The sequence below is a fragment of the Pelecanus crispus genome, chromosome 7, assembly GCF_030463565.1.
Source record: "Pelecanus crispus isolate bPelCri1 chromosome 7, bPelCri1.pri, whole genome shotgun sequence".
Lineage (NCBI taxonomy): Eukaryota > Metazoa > Chordata > Aves > Pelecaniformes > Pelecanidae > Pelecanus > Pelecanus crispus.
In genome coordinates, this window is record NC_134649.1 from 9,136,178 (window position 1) to 9,153,895 (window position 17,718).

The 17,718-nt window shown below is 56.6% G+C and overlaps 1 protein-coding gene across 6 annotated transcripts in view; it reads right to left on the minus strand.

Moving 5' to 3' along the window:
- Positions 1-12,727, minus strand: part of NTRK3 (neurotrophic receptor tyrosine kinase 3) — a 217,300-nt gene extending 204,573 nt beyond the window's left edge. For 5 of the 6 annotated variants that reach the window (XM_075713676.1, XM_075713675.1, XM_075713673.1 and 2 more), the window contains exon 1: positions 12,314-12,561. In XM_075713676.1, coding sequence (XP_075569791.1) covers positions 12,314-12,561 — 248 coding nt within the window. Of the gene's footprint in view, positions 1-12,313; positions 12,562-12,695 lie in introns of those variants that run through there. The other variant, XM_075713677.1, reaches the window with a different exon arrangement.
- Positions 12,728-17,718: the final 4,991 nt, after the last annotated feature.

The following is a 17,718-nucleotide window of genomic DNA, read 5'->3' on the forward strand; positions in this document are numbered from 1 at the left end:
CCTCGTCTTCCAGATGCTCCCCCAGATACACTATTTTGCACCAGATACCAGGAGACCACATACTTAACAAGTGCAATCCCTGCAGGGGACACCTAATTTGTCGCAGCATTGGGTTGCTCAGCACTGGGGTGCCACTAGCAGAGGGAGGGAGGGGAAGGGCTCCCAGCATTGACCACAGATGCCCACAACAGCATCGAGCACTGCCCAGCCCCAGCATGGCATAAACTTGATGAAAATAAAGTTGTGAGCAGCCTACACAAGGCAAGAGAAGAAGTTTCTCGCTTTCAGCTTGGAGAGAGAGCAGCTTTGCAGTGCAGACAGGTTATAAGTCAGACTGGGCAATATCCCAATGCGTAAGAGCCCTGATAACGTCCCATCACTCGCAGCCGAGGGCTCACTCCCAGCTCAGCCTGGCTGATCCCGCAGCTCCTCAGGGGCATCTCCCCAGCAGAGAAACACCGGCACGCACCAGCACTAGGGCAGCATCCAAAGCAACCTGGTTCTCTTCTCTGTGTAAAACTTCCAGAGAGGCACAATAGCAGCATCCAACCCTCACAACGTCCCTGAACAGAAACCCATACATCTTCACCTGAACCACAGGCCGCAGCAACACCATTGCCCCACCCCTCTACCCCAAAGTTTGACTAAAGCTCAGGAGTATCTTTGCTTTTATAAATCTCTGCCTTTTAATGATGGCTTCAAGGCTCAGAGAAAAAAAGGCCCATTAAACTCACTGAATAAGTTAATGGGGCAGAGAGAATCCATTTCAAAGCCACCCCAGGCTATTTTCCTCTGGAGCTAAAGCCTGAATAAGCAAAAAGGAAAAATTAAAACTGTACAGTGCTTTGCCAATAAATAACCCCCAGTGTAATCCACTACTAGGCAGGCCTCCATTTGCATAGATAATAGGATGCAGAACAGTTGCAAACCACCTCCCCTTGCAGGAATCACCACCTTTTGATTGCAATTAGCTGTGCCATGGCAGGAACCTCCATCTCCTGCCTGTCCCCTTCCACCTGCCTGGGCAGGAGGGGGTGGCACATCCTGCAGAGAATTACCTAAATCCAGCACTTGGCTCTGCAATTCCCCAACACCCATGCTCTGAGCACACATCCCTGCTTCTCTGCCTCCTTTTTCCCAGCCCGCCTGCCTGTTCATGCCCCTTCACCCCTGCCTTCTCGCCCTCATTCACCAGCAGCGCTGTGGGTCTGTCCCTTGCCCATCAACCAGAGCCCACACACAGCCACTCCTCCCCAAACACTTAAAAAACAAGTGCATGTCCCAGAGGGGGGGGGGGGGCGGGGAAAATCCCTGTTTGTAAATGTTGATCCCACTAGACGCAGTCTGTTTACTATTTAATATTTAAAGATGCTAATTAAGTCGCTGAATAAATAAATCTATGTTACCCGTGCCTTTTGGAAGGCAGGGATCCTTCCCCCAGGGCCAGGGCAGACCGGAGCATGCCGGGTGCTGGGCAGCCTGCCCAGGGCTGGAGGCAAGCCTGGGGCAAAGCCTGAGGATCCCACCACCTTCCCTCATGGAAGGGAGAGCTTATCTGCAACATGAAGCAACACCAGGCACAGCTCAGGCTGGGAACATCGGGGACTTTGGCCATTAAGACCCAGAGGAGAACGCAGGCAAGGCAAGGCACAGAGAGGAGGATTTCCAGGCAGGGTTGCCCAAAGCTGTGCCTCTTGGCCCCAAGATGGGATCTCAGCTGCAACTGAGGAGCCAGAGGAGCAACCCACAAAGTGCTGGGGGGACACAGACAGTCACCAACATATATCACTGCAGCCCACCACCAAGCAGGTAGTCAGGGCTGCTCCAGGGACCAGCTACACCTCCCTCCCAGCTGCTCCCCTGCCCAGAGCCAGGGCAGGCAACACACACAGCTTCGTACCTGAGAGCATCCCAGCTTCAGCTCCTCTTCCCAAAACCACTGCTGCAGGATCTTGCAAGGAGCACTGCAACCGCCTGTCTTCCTCACCCACAAACCCTAACATCCCTGGATGCCCACACCTCAGCTCTCCCACCTGATACCTCTTCAGCCTCATCAGGCTCTGCCTCTCCCAGATCCGCTCCAGCTGTACCATGCACCTTGGTGTTAACCCACCAGATGCCAGGCCCCACAGAGCTCCCTGTTGCACAGGCTCCCTCCCTGCCCAGCATCCCTGCATGCACTCCCTGAGCTCGGGTTTTGCTCTGATGCTCCCAAGAACACCCTCCAGCATCTGCCCTGACCTGCAGTGAGGGGCACAGCACTTGCCAAGGGAGCACCAGGCTGCTGCCCTGATGCTGACCCGGGTCTGCGCTACTCTGTCCTCCACACTGCAGAGCCTGGGACAGCCCGTGAGACTGCAGGCAGTACAGATGTGTCCAGAGCCCATGTAAAGCTCCAACTAGGAAACAGCCCTCAGTAACACAGCTTCTCTGAACTGGCACGAGGAGAGGCCCAGGAGGACAAGGATGCTCTCTGCAGGCTTTGGAGCTGGGAATACACAGCATCCTTGATGCCATGTCCCACTGAATTTTGCTTGCTCCCCAGGCTGCTCAGCAGCAGCCACCAAGTGATTCAATGGCTTTCAGCTCGCTGTTCCTGGAATATATTTTGGCTGAGAGAGTACAGGCAAGGCAGGAGCCAGCCAAAACCAGGACCGACATCATTGGCCCAGGAGCACCCAGCCACATCGTGGAGGCAAGAGGTTTGTGGGACAAGAGAGATCTTTCCAGCCACACAAGTCACAGAGTTCCCCAGAGGCAATCCCATCTGTACCAGGATGAACACAAGAGACAACCAAGCTGGTCTTGCTTATCTGGGTTAGAAGCAGGCAGGAGGAGGGCGGTGGTCCAGGACAAGGGCAGGCAGCCCAAGGGAGCATTTGCACAGCTGGATCACAGACCAGAGAGCCAGGACTCCTGGTTCCCAGCCCAGGTCACTGCACAACATTTCCATGCAGAGCATAGAATGGGGATGGGGCCAGAACTGCTCCAGGAGCAGAAGGAAGGTCAGCAGATGGAGGCATCCAGGCTCTCCCCCACATGGCTTCGTGTCCCAGCAGGGTCAGGAGTTAGAGCCTGGCATTGCTGCAGCTCAGCTGAACACTCATGTTCCTAATTTATCCTGGCAAAACCCTGAGCATGCAGGGTCCTTAGCAGCACCCAGATTCCCAGTATGTGCTTGAGCATTTCCACATTAACATTCCTAGTAGGAACTACCTGGGGAGAGCTCAGGGAGACCTAGTTAAGGGACAGCCTCACACAACCCAGGAGGATGGGAACTTCACCGTGCTCACTTCTGCTGCTACCCACTTCTCAGTCCCCCAGGGACAGAACAGGGCAGCCAGCAGAGGCACCGGTGCCCTGTGCCCTCCCCAGCACAACCGAGCCCAGCATGGAGCCATAGGAGGGCTGCAGGGAAGGGGCTGCACAGGGGATGGCTCCTGGGCTCAGCATCTCCCTGCATCCTTCCCTGGAGCCCTGGGATCACAAGGCCATTTAGTTGCCACTGCAACAAGCACTGAGGTCAAGGATGAGCAGCCCAAGCCCCCATCTGTGCTATCACACCATCACACTCCCTTGGGAATCCTTCCTGACCTCTCTGCTCTACTGCTAGGACAGACTGCTTTTGTTTTTAATTAAATAAGCAGTTTTCCTTTCTGTTTAGGCAGATTGACGTTGGGAGAAGGGGAAGGTGGAGGTCATGGCACATGCTGGAGGGAAGGTACAGGGTGGGGACAGGCACTAACAGGCTCCATTATCTCCTACACCGGAGCACTGGGTGGCAGCTGGAGGAAAGCTGGCAGCACACATGGTTCTGGCTTCTCCTTCAGCTCCCCAACTGCTACGTCACATGAAAACAAGCTAAAAATACAGCACGTATTTTCCTGGTGCTACTCTTCCAGGCAAGCAGGACCCCCAGCCCCATGGGTCTGGAAACAGGGTGGTACATGGAAGATGGAGATGCACAAGGGCGCATGCAGCAGGGCTGGTTGAAAAGCCCTGCTAGTTGGCGCTGACTCCAGTGCAGCCTTCTAAGTGGAATCCAGGAAGATTTTAATCTCATTTTCTTCAAATGAAATGAAGCCTAAGCCCCAAGGCAATACCACAGCTCTAATCCACATCCACCACCCACCCCCCAACACCCATCCACCCCAATGCCATGATGCTGGGGACCCATTTGCTGTTGCATTGCAGGACCACTGGGTGCCACAGCCCTTCCACAATGCTGGCAGCATATGGCAATCGCTGGCAGGGAAATAACCAGCCCCACCTTGGGCCCAGCTGCCAGGGAGAATGAGATGTTCCTCAGGAGCTGCACATGGAAGATGCTGTGGGGTCAAAACCAGCTTTCTACCGCAGCCAGGACCTTTCCCCATCTCACACCAGCCTCTTCTCAGCCTTACCCCCTTGGGGAAAGGCACATGGCCTTTTTAACCCTCCATCCTCCATCCAACCCCTGCAGCAAAGGGTTAATCAGAGAAGCAAAGCACATCGAAGCCACCCTGGAGGCATCCAGAGACAGCCCTCAGCCTGTGCCCTCTTGCCTCTACATCCAGGATTTCTCTAGGGACACTTCCCATGGACAGTCAATGCAACAGAATCAATGTAACGGCCTTATTTATCCCCCCTCCATGCTTGGCCTCTCCTTAAACCCTGGCTGGTGCTGGGCTGGAGGGTCTCCGGCCATGTTCTGCTGCTTGCAGGCCAGTTGCACTGCTGCTCCGTGCCTCAGTTTCCCCATCAGTAAAATGGGCAGAGCTGTAAGGGGCTTCCTTACAGATCATGCACAGCCACGAGGCAGAAACAGGCGGCAGCACGCCACCCCAATCAGGCACCTCTTGCCAGGCGCTTCAAACAGCCCAGAAACACCTCCCCACAGCACCTGCTCTGGTTTGGTCAACACCTTCCAAAAAGCTGCAAATCACCTCAATTCACAGATGGGCTGGGGCCGTATCGCTTGCAGCACTGGTGTAAGAGCTACCGGTATGTGGGAGCGCACCGACTGCATCCTCCCACAGCAGCACAGAGAACGCCGTGACCCAGCACCCAGCCAGGTGCCAGGGGACAGCCTGTCACCGTGGGGTGCCCACCTGGGGGCCGGGATGCTGAGCTGGGGAGCAAGGTAGGAGCCTCCCAAGAGGGGTACGGCACGGCAGCGTGGACACCCCAGAGCAAAGGCTCCTCTCCCGCACGGCACACATCAGCGTGACAGCAAGCAAGCGGCGACGACCCCCCAGCCCCAGCAGCCCCCGGCCGCTGCCGCAGCCCGCGCTGCCCCGGTACCACGGGTGCCAGCGGCCCGGCTGTGGCTCCCGGCTCCGTCCTCGGGCTCGCCCGTGCCAGCCAGCCCGGAGCCGGGCCGCCGGCCGCTGCCGCTTGCCCTCTAGCGGCACAGCCACCCGCCAGCCGGGACGGGAGGGGAGGATGAGCCGGGGCTGAGCCGGGCTCCGGCTGGCCCACGGGGGCACAGGGCAGAGGCTCGGTTGGGGCTGGGGGTTTCGGCACAACCACGGAGCTGCTCCCGCACAAAGAGCCTCTGTCCGGAGCAGCCGCACGATGCTGGGGGATGAACGCGGGGACTTGCCCGGTGCAGCCGTGGTCCTGGTGCCCGGTGCAGCCGTGGTCCTCCAGGACATGGAGCATTGCGTGGGGCAAGCGGGGCTGCTGCTCCCCATCTCTTCATGTGGGGCACAAAGTGCCTGCCATATCCAACCACCATATACGAACTGCAGCCTCTGAACAAGGAACTCGCCCCACGGCACCGCCTCGGTGGGGCTTTTGCTGCGCACCCCTTGGTGCGGAGGGGAGAGCAAGAGAATTTGTGGGAGACCAGAGCCCGCATGCTGCTGCCGAACACACCTGCTTAGAAAGCACCTACACAACCTGCCAAAACCCACGCAGCAGGAAACCCAAAGCTCAAAATCACTGCTATTGCACAGTGCCTGGTAAATAATACACCGAGTTACAAGCATTATTAACATTCACTTTTGGAAGCCTGACAGGCTCATGGGTTGGTTCACTCCCCGCTTGACTGCAGCCCCCCTTGAATGGGATGCACTAAATACAACCATAAACTCGTGGGCAACACCCAGCATGGGCACTGCATTGAGCAGGACAAGCCAGCGTGCCAGGGTAGCACTGGGCAACATTGCTGAACACGACCCACATGCAGGGCTCCCCAGGAGTGACCCCATAGGACATCCCATGGCCTGTTTGGGGAGTTCACTGAAAGAACCTAACACTGCTGGGTGCACGGATGGTCACGGGCCTTTGGGAGACCACGAGCAGCCTCATGCCAAAGCACATGAAGGTGCCAGCCCCACAGGGGTGAGTTGATAGGGTAAAGCAGACCCAGAGAGCTTTCCCTAACCCAGCTCTACAAAAGCCCCTAGCCAGAGGCAACACACCTCTGAGCGTCCAGGGACAGCAAGGCAGGTCCTTCCTCAGTCTCTTCCTCTCCATCTCTGCTTCTCCCTCCACATGAAACACCTCTCCTAGACCTGAAGCATCCCCATCTCACCTCTCCAAGCCCAGGGAGACAAACCAGCAGGCAGAGGTGACCTAGACCTCCCCAAACCCTGCAGGAGATGAGGGCTGGGGAGATGTCACATGTACCTTGAAACCATCTAGGTCACCAGCTCCTCCTGTCCAGGCAGCAGCTCAGACCCCACATTCAGCTCAGACAAACCCTGGGAGGTCCTGGCAGGCACCAAAATTGTCTCTTCCCCAGACAAATACCTGGTATGGGCCATCAGCAGAGCCAGGCAATGCAGACATGGCTGGGGAGCCCTTGCAGACCCCAGTGGGATCAGGCACAAGAGGGGCAGAGACACCAGCAGACTCCAGCATCAAAAGGCAGGTAACTCAATCCAGCAGGAATCCCATGTCCCAGACAAACCAGGACTGTAACCCTCAGATGCCTGATGTCCTCTGCCCAGCGTTAGCTCAGCCATCGCTGGGAAATCAGAGCTGAGACCTGGCACTGATAGCCAACTACTCCAAAAACCCCCTTTTATAGTGCATCTACCCCAGATCCTTCTGCTCTGCCCCCCCATGTCACCTGGGGGCTGCAAAAGTACAGGAGGTCCCAGACATCACCCATGCCAGGCAAGTGCCTCCCTCCAGGACTGGTCAGCAGGGAGAAAGTCCATAAGAGCAGGGCAAGGAGCCAGCAGCCAGCCCAGAGAATGCACCGGGTCCTGGGTGCCCCTAGTGCAAGTTTAGCTGCTCTGGTGCACAGAGCAGTGCCCACCATGGGCCCAGTCCCCTGAGACAAGGGGGACAAAACAGGGAGAGTCAGGACCAGTGCTCCCAGCTTAAGGCACTTCTAGAGCTTCAAGACCATTTCTCAGCCCACCTCCTTGTCCCAAACATCTCTGCACCCCCTTCTGTCCTCACAGCCCTGTGCTGCACCCGCCTCCCCCTTCCTAACACACTTTGGGACAGCCACTCTGTAGAAACAAAAGCCCTGCAAAAAAAAGCTGGATTGAGTTAGGGACTTTTGAATGGTCTCTGCAGCAGCCAAAGCCTCCAGGACCAGGAGATGGGAGGAACGATGGGGTGGGAGGCTTTGGGAATGCAGAGCCTTTCATCTCTGGAGAGCAGCAGCACACAAAACACACTGGGTACACTGTGGGTGATTCACAGAGGAGGGGAAAAGTTTGTCCCCTGTTGTCTGAAGCAGAGCAGTCACCAACTGGAGCATCACAGGAGCTGCTTTCCCAGCTGTTTTGGGCCACCAAAGCAAGTTCTGCTCCCTCCAGCCCTTCCAGGAAGATGCTTGCCCTTTTTTTCTTCCCTCCTTCCCAGATACAGATGCACATGGGCATCACCAGTGCCTTGCCTCTCCCGGTGCCGGCAGTGAAGGGGTGCTGCCGCTCCATGCACCCCCTCACTCTCCCCCATGCCACGTGCTCCCAGCTCCCGCGCGGCGAGTGGGGGCTGCGCTGCCGCTAGCCCCCCACAGCACCCGGCTCTGACGCGGCTCTCCCACCCCCAGCCAGGCCCACGGGATGGAGCGGATGCTCCGTGGGCTGGTGGGACAGGATGGATGGGGCTGCTCTTCTTGTCCATGGGGGGGAAAGGTGCTTCCCCTTGGCCCTGTGAGACCCCAGAATCCTGCATCCCATGGTGCTCCGCAACGACCCACCTACTCTTGAGTTGCTCTGAATTCATCTCACCCAGTTGAAGGCAGCTAACAAGCTGCACAAATAAACCCCGCAAACCCACTCATTGGGCTATTTTATCATAAGAAACCCCAGTCTCCCCTGGTGAGGTCAGATAAGGGAGCAAGGCTTTATATACCAGGGACAACTCCCTACCTCAAGGGAGCCCAGGGGTGACAAAGGCAGGCCACCACTGCCTGCCTGGCAGCATCTCTGCAGTGCCATAGCAACAGCTGAGAAGTCGGGAGGCCCAGATGGCAAACTCCTCCGTCTGTCCATCCCCACGCACCGTGCTGGCGCACGCAGGCGCTGCCCACGCTGCCAGAAGGGTAACTCCCCGGCCCATCCCTGGCATGCAGCACCCGCTGTCACCCTGACACGTGGCAGCACAGGCGAGCCCAGCTGCCCTGTGTGCTGGCCAGGCTCTCCACGGTGCCTTGGATGGGGACCCAAAGTGGCAAATGCCCCAGCTGCTCAGTACACAGGGGCAGAAGGGGTTTTGTGCCACAGGACTCCCAGGACTGAAGTTCTCCCAGTGCATCTGGTCTTTTTAGGAAGGTCTTGCAAAGGATGGAGCCCCATGCCACAGGAGTGAGGCTAGGTTAGGGGAATCTTGAGCGTCCCCACAAGTCACATCTGGCTGGGGACACAGCAAAGGCCACCCCGCTGCACAAGGAAAAGCAATGGAATGAACATACCCCAGCCCCACAGTCATCCTCTCCCGGAATCAGGAGGGAGAAGTCCAGCAGCATGACTCCAGACTGGAGCCATCTCAGCCAGGCTCCAAGCCGGCTCCTCAGCTAGACAGGACCCTTGGCAGCTCTCACAGGGGTCTCCATGCAGAGCTACATCCCCAGGGATACAATCTGAAATTGGATAAATTTCTGGGCAGGCTGGGAAAGGGCGGAGGGACAGCAGCCAACCCAACCTCCTCCTCCTCCTCCTCCATCTCAGGGCAAGAACCTCCTGCCCTTTCCCTGCTTCACCCATTAACTTGGCACCACCTGGATTTGCACAAAGGTTGTGTGCCACCACCCCCCAGTCCAGCTGGGGCAGGAGCCACCCAGCCCTGACTGCGACTGCTCTGCTCTCCCTGAAAATAAGGAGGATGGATGGGAAACCAGAAGCAGCAGTAAATGAAGCAAAGGCCATTCATTTGAGGGGTGCAACAGGAGGCTTGATGATGGGGTACCATACCGCAGGCACCCACAGGGCTGGCTCACCCTGCCAGCCTCCATGGGCAGTGCTACAGGCTGGGTGGCTCCTGTCCTTCTGTCATCCTTGCTTTTGGGGCCTCATCAGCCACTGAGATGTGAAATAACCCAAAGCTCCTGATGACTTGGCCCTGGGGGGACCTGCCTGGGTGTGGTGGGCTGGTATGGAGGGGCCTCTGCCCTGGCTCGGGGTGGGGTAAGATGGACAAGCCCACCAAGCCGCTAGGTCACACGGCTTACTTTCTCCAGCTCTGCAAACGGGCCCTGACAGCTTTTCATCAGCACCCCAAGCTCAGATTGCCTAGCTGAGCTCGTCTTTCAGACACGAATAAGGCCCCACTTGGCCCCAGGGTGGTTTCACCGCCCCATATCCCATCACCTTTTCACCAGCAGCAGGATGGAGCAGAGACCACCACCTCCCCCAGGGCCTGTGGGGAGGACCCGGCTGGAGCATCCTATCCCCCAGCCGCAGGGACAGGGCTAAGCCTCCCCTATTCACCTCCAGCCCGGTGGGCAAAGGTGCCTCTGCCCACTCGCTGCCCACGAAGGAGGCAAGCTGCCTAAAGCCAAGCCCCCGGTGAGCGTGGCAAGCAGGGGGAAGCGCCATTCGGTGCCCAACTGAATCAGACCCGCGTGCCGGGAGTGATTCAGCGATGACCAGGCTGGGCTTCGACGCGCCCCTCGCCCCAGCACCCAAGATGGGGGGGCTGGCAAGGAGAGGCCTGACGTCAAGCCGGGAGGGAGCAGGACCCAATGAACACAGGATCAGCCCTGGCTCCCAGCACTTACTGCTTTGCTAGGAAGCAGCCCCACCACCCAAACCATCCCTCTGCTCCCATAAGCATCCTCTGCAAACCACTGCCACCTCCCCAGGAAGCACAGACCCCTGGGGAAAGTTTTCATTCATACTCAGTCTCAGCCCCTCACAGCATTTTGGGGTTCACCCCAGTCCTGTGCCTTGGCCCCCAAGCCCAGGGAGGGAGGTGTGGGGCCGGCAGTGATGCAGGGGGCGAGGGAACACATTTTGCTCAGCGTGGAGCAGAGCTGCATACAACATCCAGCAAGAATTGGCACCTTTTCCTCCTTCCTCAACTTAAGAGAAGCTCCTCTCCAAAAAAATACCCAACATATCTGTTTCTGGAGTTGAATCTTCCCCCCTCTCGCCCTTGTTATGGACCGCTTATCAGCATTTTTCAATTTCAAAGCAGTAAAGACATTTTCTGGGCACAAAGGACTCGCGTAATACTACCTCTCGCAGCAGTTCAGATGTGTGCATCTGACAACGCACACTCACTCACGCTGGCGGCTTCCAAACCCTTCGCAGCCTTTCCTGCTGCTCCCCGCCCCGCAAAGGGTTAAAACCAAACCACAACAAACAGCAAGCACAGGAAAAAAACACGAGTTTCTCTGACTTCCCCAGCATCACCCACATCCCTCCGGCATCGCAGAGAAAACACTCCAGCACCACGACGCAGGATAAATATGGGGCAATTGCAAGGGGAGCGTTGCATTAGTTTCCCCCTTTACTTTCCCCATTCCTGCTGGGTTTGCTGGCAAGGTGAAGGCAGGGCTGGGGGTTCAGGGTCAGTGGCACCTGCTGAAAACCTGCGTGGGCATCGCATGAACCTGTGAGCAAGCGGGGAAAGCGGCTCCCGTCATCTTTACCCAGCAAAGGTGACAAGCAGAGCCGCGGAAGAGGCACTGCAATTACTCCATGGCTCTGCTGCAATTGCACTGTGACCAAATAAAACAGCCTCAAAAAGAGACCCAGCAAAGCCCTCTCCCTCCATGCAACTGTGCCACCGAGGTGAAAAAAATAAATAAATAACCCTCCATTAGTCATTTCGAACCTTGCTGCATTTAACTGCCAGAATAAAGGATTCCACCTCTTCTCTGCTCAACTCCCACTGGCAACTTGCTCTGGGGGCTACATTTCCCTAAATGCTCACATTTCAATTAGCATCAGAATAATGAAATGGCTCAGAGTTCATCTCACCCAAAAATGTACTGGAAAATAAAGACAAGAGATTGGAAGAGATGAGGCTTTTTTTTTCCCCCGCACACACACACACAGAGAGCATGATGGATTCAGGAGAAGGAAATATATTCCTTTCTCGACTCCACGCTGATGAGATTAACATGGGCTTTGCTAACTGCCTCTCCAAACAAGGATAATGCAACTTCAAGTTGATTTTCCAGATAAACAAGCATGCAAACAAACGCAAAGTGCTCAACTAAAAATATCTCCCAGCTCCGATGCTTCTCCCCACCGCCACCACCCCGAGAGGAAAACACACAAATCCTATCACAGCACCACAGCGAGTTGCAAAATTGTAACAATGCGAGTTAAATAAGCTACTTAAAGGACATCTCACTGTCTTTTTTTTTTTCCTCCCCTTAAAAAGGCGAAACCGCAGATCCCCAGATACACTCAGCCAGGGCAGGGAAGGGAGCATTTTCTGTTGTGGGGATGAAACAAAATTACATTCTAATCGGTTCCAAAGTCTCGAAAAAGAACAAGCAGCTCAGAACTTGCTTTTCTTGCCCAATTTGGGTATATATGTGACTGTGTGTGGCTGTGGCGTCCCCCCCTCCTTGCAGAAGCAAACAGTTAAAGCGAGCAGCAGCTTTAGCATCTTTGCCTGCTGCTCTCTCTCCCGCTAAAGAATCAGATCTCATTTACTTTATTCCTCTTAAGCCTTGGCCAAACTGTTGCTGGGCTTTTTTTTTTTTTTTTTTTTTTTTTTTTTTTTTGCGGGGGGGATGGGGCAAGGGGGAAAGCCGGATCTGCGTCCTCTGCACGGGAAGCAGGGCTGAGCTCTGCCAGGCAGCAGCAGCGCCGAGGGCACCTGAGCCCCGCACAGGCAGCGCTGCCCGCACCCTGCGCCGGGAGGGGACGGCGCCCCGGGAGAGCCCGGGGGCACCCCCACTTACATGGAAGTGATGTTCCTTGAGATGTCCGTGATATTGATGCTCGTGTTGCCATTGCTGCTGCCTGAATCCTGCCCTTCCAAGAGAGGGAAGAGGTTCCCATCATCCGGCTTCTTGCAATTGATGTCTGTCTTGCTGCAAAGACAATTAGCAGGGCAAGCCAGCACCGAAAGCAGATAGTCTCCCCAAATGCTCCAGAGCAAAAATACCCTCCAGAAAGTGCACTTGGTAGGGCAAAGAGAGACATCCATCTCCGATTGCTGCTTCTAAAAAAGAGGAGGAGGAGGAAAGGGGGGATGGAGGGAGGGGAAGGGGGGGAAAGGGGGAAGGAAACAAAGACAGAGGGAGGAAAAAAAAAAAAAAAAAACACACAACACAACAAAACCTCAAGCGATCAGATGCAAAAATCCTCCAGCAGATGAAATCATGCTGGCAGCTGGCTCGGAGAGGCTGTAATTCCCGCTACGGTAGCGGCAGCGGCAGCGGGCGGGGATGCATGCTGGCCCGGCCGCCCTGCGCCCGCCGCCCGCCGCTCCCCGCCAGCCGCTCCGGAGGATTGCAACGGGAGGCTGGGGAAATAAATAAATAACAAAAACGGTGCGAAAGTCACCAAGTCCCACCTACTGGGCAGAATTAAAATTGACACACCTGCAAAAAAAACACACAGAGGGAGAGGAGGCTGGGGAGAGGAGGGGGCGACCTCCCCTTCCCATCGCTTCCCTCCCCCGGCCTGGCCAGCCCTGCTGCGGCGGGCACAAAAAGCAGGGGAGGAGGAGGAGGAGGAGGAGGAGGAAGGCTTGCAAAGCGAGCCGGGCTCTGCAATAAAAAGGATTCCCCACCCCTCTCCGTCTCCGCTAAAATCAAGCTAGGGGAGGGGGGAGAGAGGGGAAAATCCCACCCCAGCACTGCTGGAGCCCCAGCTCAGCCCCGCCAGCGGAGGAAAAGTTGCAGCTGGGGTTAAATTTGTGCTGGGGGGAGAGCAGAGGGGCTCTGGCTCAGCTCCTGCTTTCTCAGGCTCTTTCGTCTTTTGGAGGAGGACGATGCTGCCTTTCGCTTGGTCGTTGGGTGGGTTCCCCCCCACCCCACCCCCCCCGCCGCAATCCGGACAGAAGGGTGGAGAGGAAAGAAAGATTAAACTGAACTGGAAGAGAATAAGCGCCAGTGTGTGGATTACAGCATATTTTTTTTTTCTTTAGAGGATCCTAGCAAGAGGCAGATCAGACGTCTGGGTGGGAAAAAAAAAAAAAAGCGACTGGAGAGCACCCAGGAAGGACTTTCTAGAAAGACACACATGCACACTCCCCCCTCCAAAATGCAACGGGGACTCAGCCGGCTGCCGGGAAGTGCAGGCAGGAGCACCCAGGATCGGGGCTCCCGTCCTCCCTCTCCTGGCTTCCCCCTTCCCTCCTGCAGCAGATTCTGCAATCAGACATGCAAAAAAAAAATCCTGAAAGAGGAAGACTGAAGTGTTGAAAAGGCTGAGCTCAGAGCGCCGAAATGGCATCAGGAGAGCAGTGAGTGCGAGCTGAACAGCAGAGCGAATTAAGATGCATGGTGCATTTTTGGCAAGCACAAACCCAAGCAGATCAGAGCTCTGCTTAATTTGCTCTGCTTTTCTACAGCGCTTTTCTGCATGCCTATCCCACCACCCCCCCCACCCCCCGCCAATAGTTTCATGTCTCTGCTCCTCCGCACAGAGACACAGTGATAAAGGGACAGTGCTGCAGGCAGGAGCACGGGTGAAGGCAGGAATTACAGGTGTAGGACTCCAAATATTTCAAGGGTCTGCTTCTGCCACGCACAGGGCTTTGCACAGGGCGGACAGACAGCAGGATCTCTGCACAGGCTGAACCAACACCTCCAGGCTCTGCTATGCACCCTGAATCATCCTAGTCCAGAAGAGGTAACAGCATTTCAGCATAAAAAAGGAAAAAAAAAAAAAAAACCCACCAAAAAAAAGCAGCTGCAGGAAGGATTTGCAACCATGCTTCAAGCACCCATACCCCTCAGCAGGGAGCAGGCTGCCCACAGCCACGCTCGCAGGGCACAAGCGGGGCTCATGCACAGGTAACTCCTCACCCATTGCTGCACAGCCACATTGCAGGCCCTGGGAATGGCAGTGACATGCAAAGCGCTGCACATACCAGGGTGTCAGTCCTGCTCCCACGGGAGTTTCTAGGGTGCTAGGAAGCTTCATCAGGGTTTCTCCTGCCAGAGCTCCCCAGGGAAAGCAGGGGTGCTTGTCTAGTGAATAAATACCAAGGTGGGAGGGCTGGTTTCTCCCTGAGCCCCACCTGCTTGCAAATCACTGAAGTGAAACACCTGGATCCAAAGAGGTCACCGAAGTGCCTGGCACTGCGAGGAAGAGGAGCATGGGGGGTTGGTGGGTCCCCACCCCCATGAGAAGCAGCTCCCATCCTCTTGCAGATGTATGGAGACCATGGCTGGGAAGGCACCAGAGAGGAAAACACCCAAGCATAATTTTTACTCCCTGCCTCAGTTTCCCCACTGGTGTCAGATGCCATTCTTGTGGCTCAGCACTGCGACTGGACTGGAGAGGACACTGATGGAGGGCACTACGTCATATGCCCCTGCCCGTGGGGAACACATGGCTCCCCACAATGCCCAGCCAGCATGTGGGTTCATCCCGCAGCAGCACAGGGGACAGGGATGTCACATGACCTGCAAAACAGTGCCTGGGGTGAGACCAGGGATTCCTTTATACTGGAGCTGGTGCAAGGTCACAGCCTCCTCGTGGCACTTGACATCAATCACACCATTGCGCGTGAAACCAGTGTGAGGCCATCAGCCTACCCTGGCATGCGACCGCAGGGCCAGTCACAGGGTGGGGACACATTCGGGGGCACACACCCGCCTTGGGAACCCACTGCAGTTCAGCGGCACAGCAAGGCTCTCCTCCAGGCAGATCAGCACCGGGACCTGGGGGAAGCCACTGTCACCCAGAGGTGCCAGGGTGGCACTGATTGGCGTGGGGCTGCGTGCACGAGCACCCTGCACCCTCCTCGCCCGCCCGCGTGGCAGCCTGCCTGGTGTCCTTCTGTCCCCCAGGGCGCAGGGTCTAACCCTGACCTGGAGCAGAGGCCAATAGAGGCTTTTGGGTCCTCCTCTGCAACCCAAGGCAGTTACGTGCTTGCACTCTCCTTGCAAAAATGAGGTTTAACCCACAGAAAGTTGGGGAGGTCTCCAGTCAGCTGTCCCGGGTTGGGGGGACGCAGGAGCCCACCCGCCCCCATGACATGCACACCCTGCTCTGCCAGCCGGTGCCAGGCAGGCCCCACTTCAGCAGCTGATGAGGAGGTTTTGTGCCAAGCCATGGCTTCCTCTGCCGCTAACAGATAAAGCCGCTGCTTGCAGAGGAAACGTGGCCGGGCAAAGCGGGGGAATGGGAGGAGCGGGAGCATCCAGCTGGGTGCCCAGAGGGCAGGCGGAAGGTAGGCAGGAAAAGAAAGAAACTGGGGGGGCTGTTCATCCTCCCCATTGCAGGCTGCCAGGGGGGACTGGCGAGTACACTGGCAGAAGAGACTGCAGCGACAGCAAAGTCCCTGCCACAGAGAGCAGACGGGCCACCAATCTTCACCCAGCCACCGGAGCTGGGCAGCCCATGGTCCTGCTTCCCCCGCTCGAACCCAGCACCCCTCACCAGTCCACGGACAGACAGAAGATGATGCTCAGTGAGGGCAGTGCTACCTCTTGCACACCCAGGTCCAAAAGGGGACAGGACTATTTGGGAGCTGCCAGTGGTGGGAACGCGCCATCCCTGCCTCCATCCCTGCCTCCATCCCTCACTCCTGTCCCTGTGGAAGAGGGAGGCAGGAGCAGGGCATGAGTGATGGGGCTGTCAGAGCACAGAGATGGTATCTCCAGCAGAGGCCTTGCCATTATTGCTCTGAGCAATGCTGGCAAATTGCTCTTTCAAGAAGCATCTCCATGAAGGATGAAATCAGTGCCTCCTGCGAGAACTCTGCACCACAGGGGCTCAGGGGCTGGGTTCCCTCTGGCCTTTGAGAGCCTCCAGAAATTCCATGGGATGCACTTGGCCGAGACTAAACCGCAGTTCCTCTGCGGAGAGGTCCCCATCTCCCCCATCCCAGCTGCCCTCTTTATGGGGACATGAGTTGCTACCAAAACACCCAGCCCAGAAGAAGGAGCGGGGCTGGGAGGTGCCCAGGGGACTCCTGGCCATGGACAGAAGTGAAGGAAGCTGTTTTGTTTGCATTTCTGCTCTTCCCACCTTCATGGCTGCTTTTAGCATTGCACTCTTGGACTGGCCATCCCTCGGGGGAAAGCTTTCCTTCTGCCACCCCACTACCCAGGTAAAGGCTCTCCAACACACCGCTTGCCTCCCAGGGCCAGGAAATACCATGGCCCTTCAGGGCACGACCAGAAAGAGATCCATGGGCCAATATCTGCTCAGTCATCATAAGCTCCGACGTCCACTCCTGCCTCTGATCTCCATATCGATCTGGCAGGCCCGCGCTGAGGCATGCACCGCCCTGCTCCCTATTACCAGAACAGCACTTGCTGCTCACTGAAAATGATGAGCTGACATTTTTCTAGCCCCCCTCTCATCCAGAAGGATCTGCAAATCTGCCTACAGCAGGACCACTTTGCACACCCCTGAAATGCAGCCAGCCCCAGGCTGGGCAGAGCTGCTGTTTAGCAGCGTGCAGTGATGCTGGGCAGCAGCACAGGGTGCGAGCTCTGGCAGGAGAGGCAGGGAGAAAGGTTTCATCCCCTGCATTGGGAATCTGGCAGCAGGTTCACATTCCCCTTTCCAGAGAGACCCCAAGAACTGCAATTTTGGAGAAGTCCAGCTTGCAGGCTAAATGCTCCAGAGCTGCTGCCAGCTTTCGGGGAGGGTGTCAGGGCTGGTTTGGGGGCACAGCATCCCCTACGGCGTCACTGGCATGGGCTGCAGGAGGAAAATATCAGCCCCTGCAGAGCCAAGAGGCAAATTTTGCTTCTTGCCTGAGCCGTGCAGGCGCATGAGCCTCAAAAGTGTTGCTCCCTAAAGCAGAGCTCCTCGTTCCCACCACCGTGGGAAGAGCTTGGAAGCAGCTTTTGATCTGACGTCTGTACCACTTCTCAAGTGTCTGGCAGGAGGAGCCCCGGTGCAGCAGGGAAGGTCGCATCCTGCACACAGGTCAGCCTGGCCCCAGGAACCTACAGGGAGAGGAGTAGGGAGAGGCATGTGGGGCAATCACATTTGGGCAGCGACAGCTGTGTGATGAAAGGTAAAGGTCTCAGCTGGGGGAGCTGGTGGGAGAGCAGTCTGTGGTAGGAGACTCCAACCTTCGGTTCTCCTTGCCCATGCTGTGGGCATGTGGGGGCAAGGGCAGGATGAAGCCATTCTGGCAGATGTCCTGTTCATAAACTCTCCAAGGCTT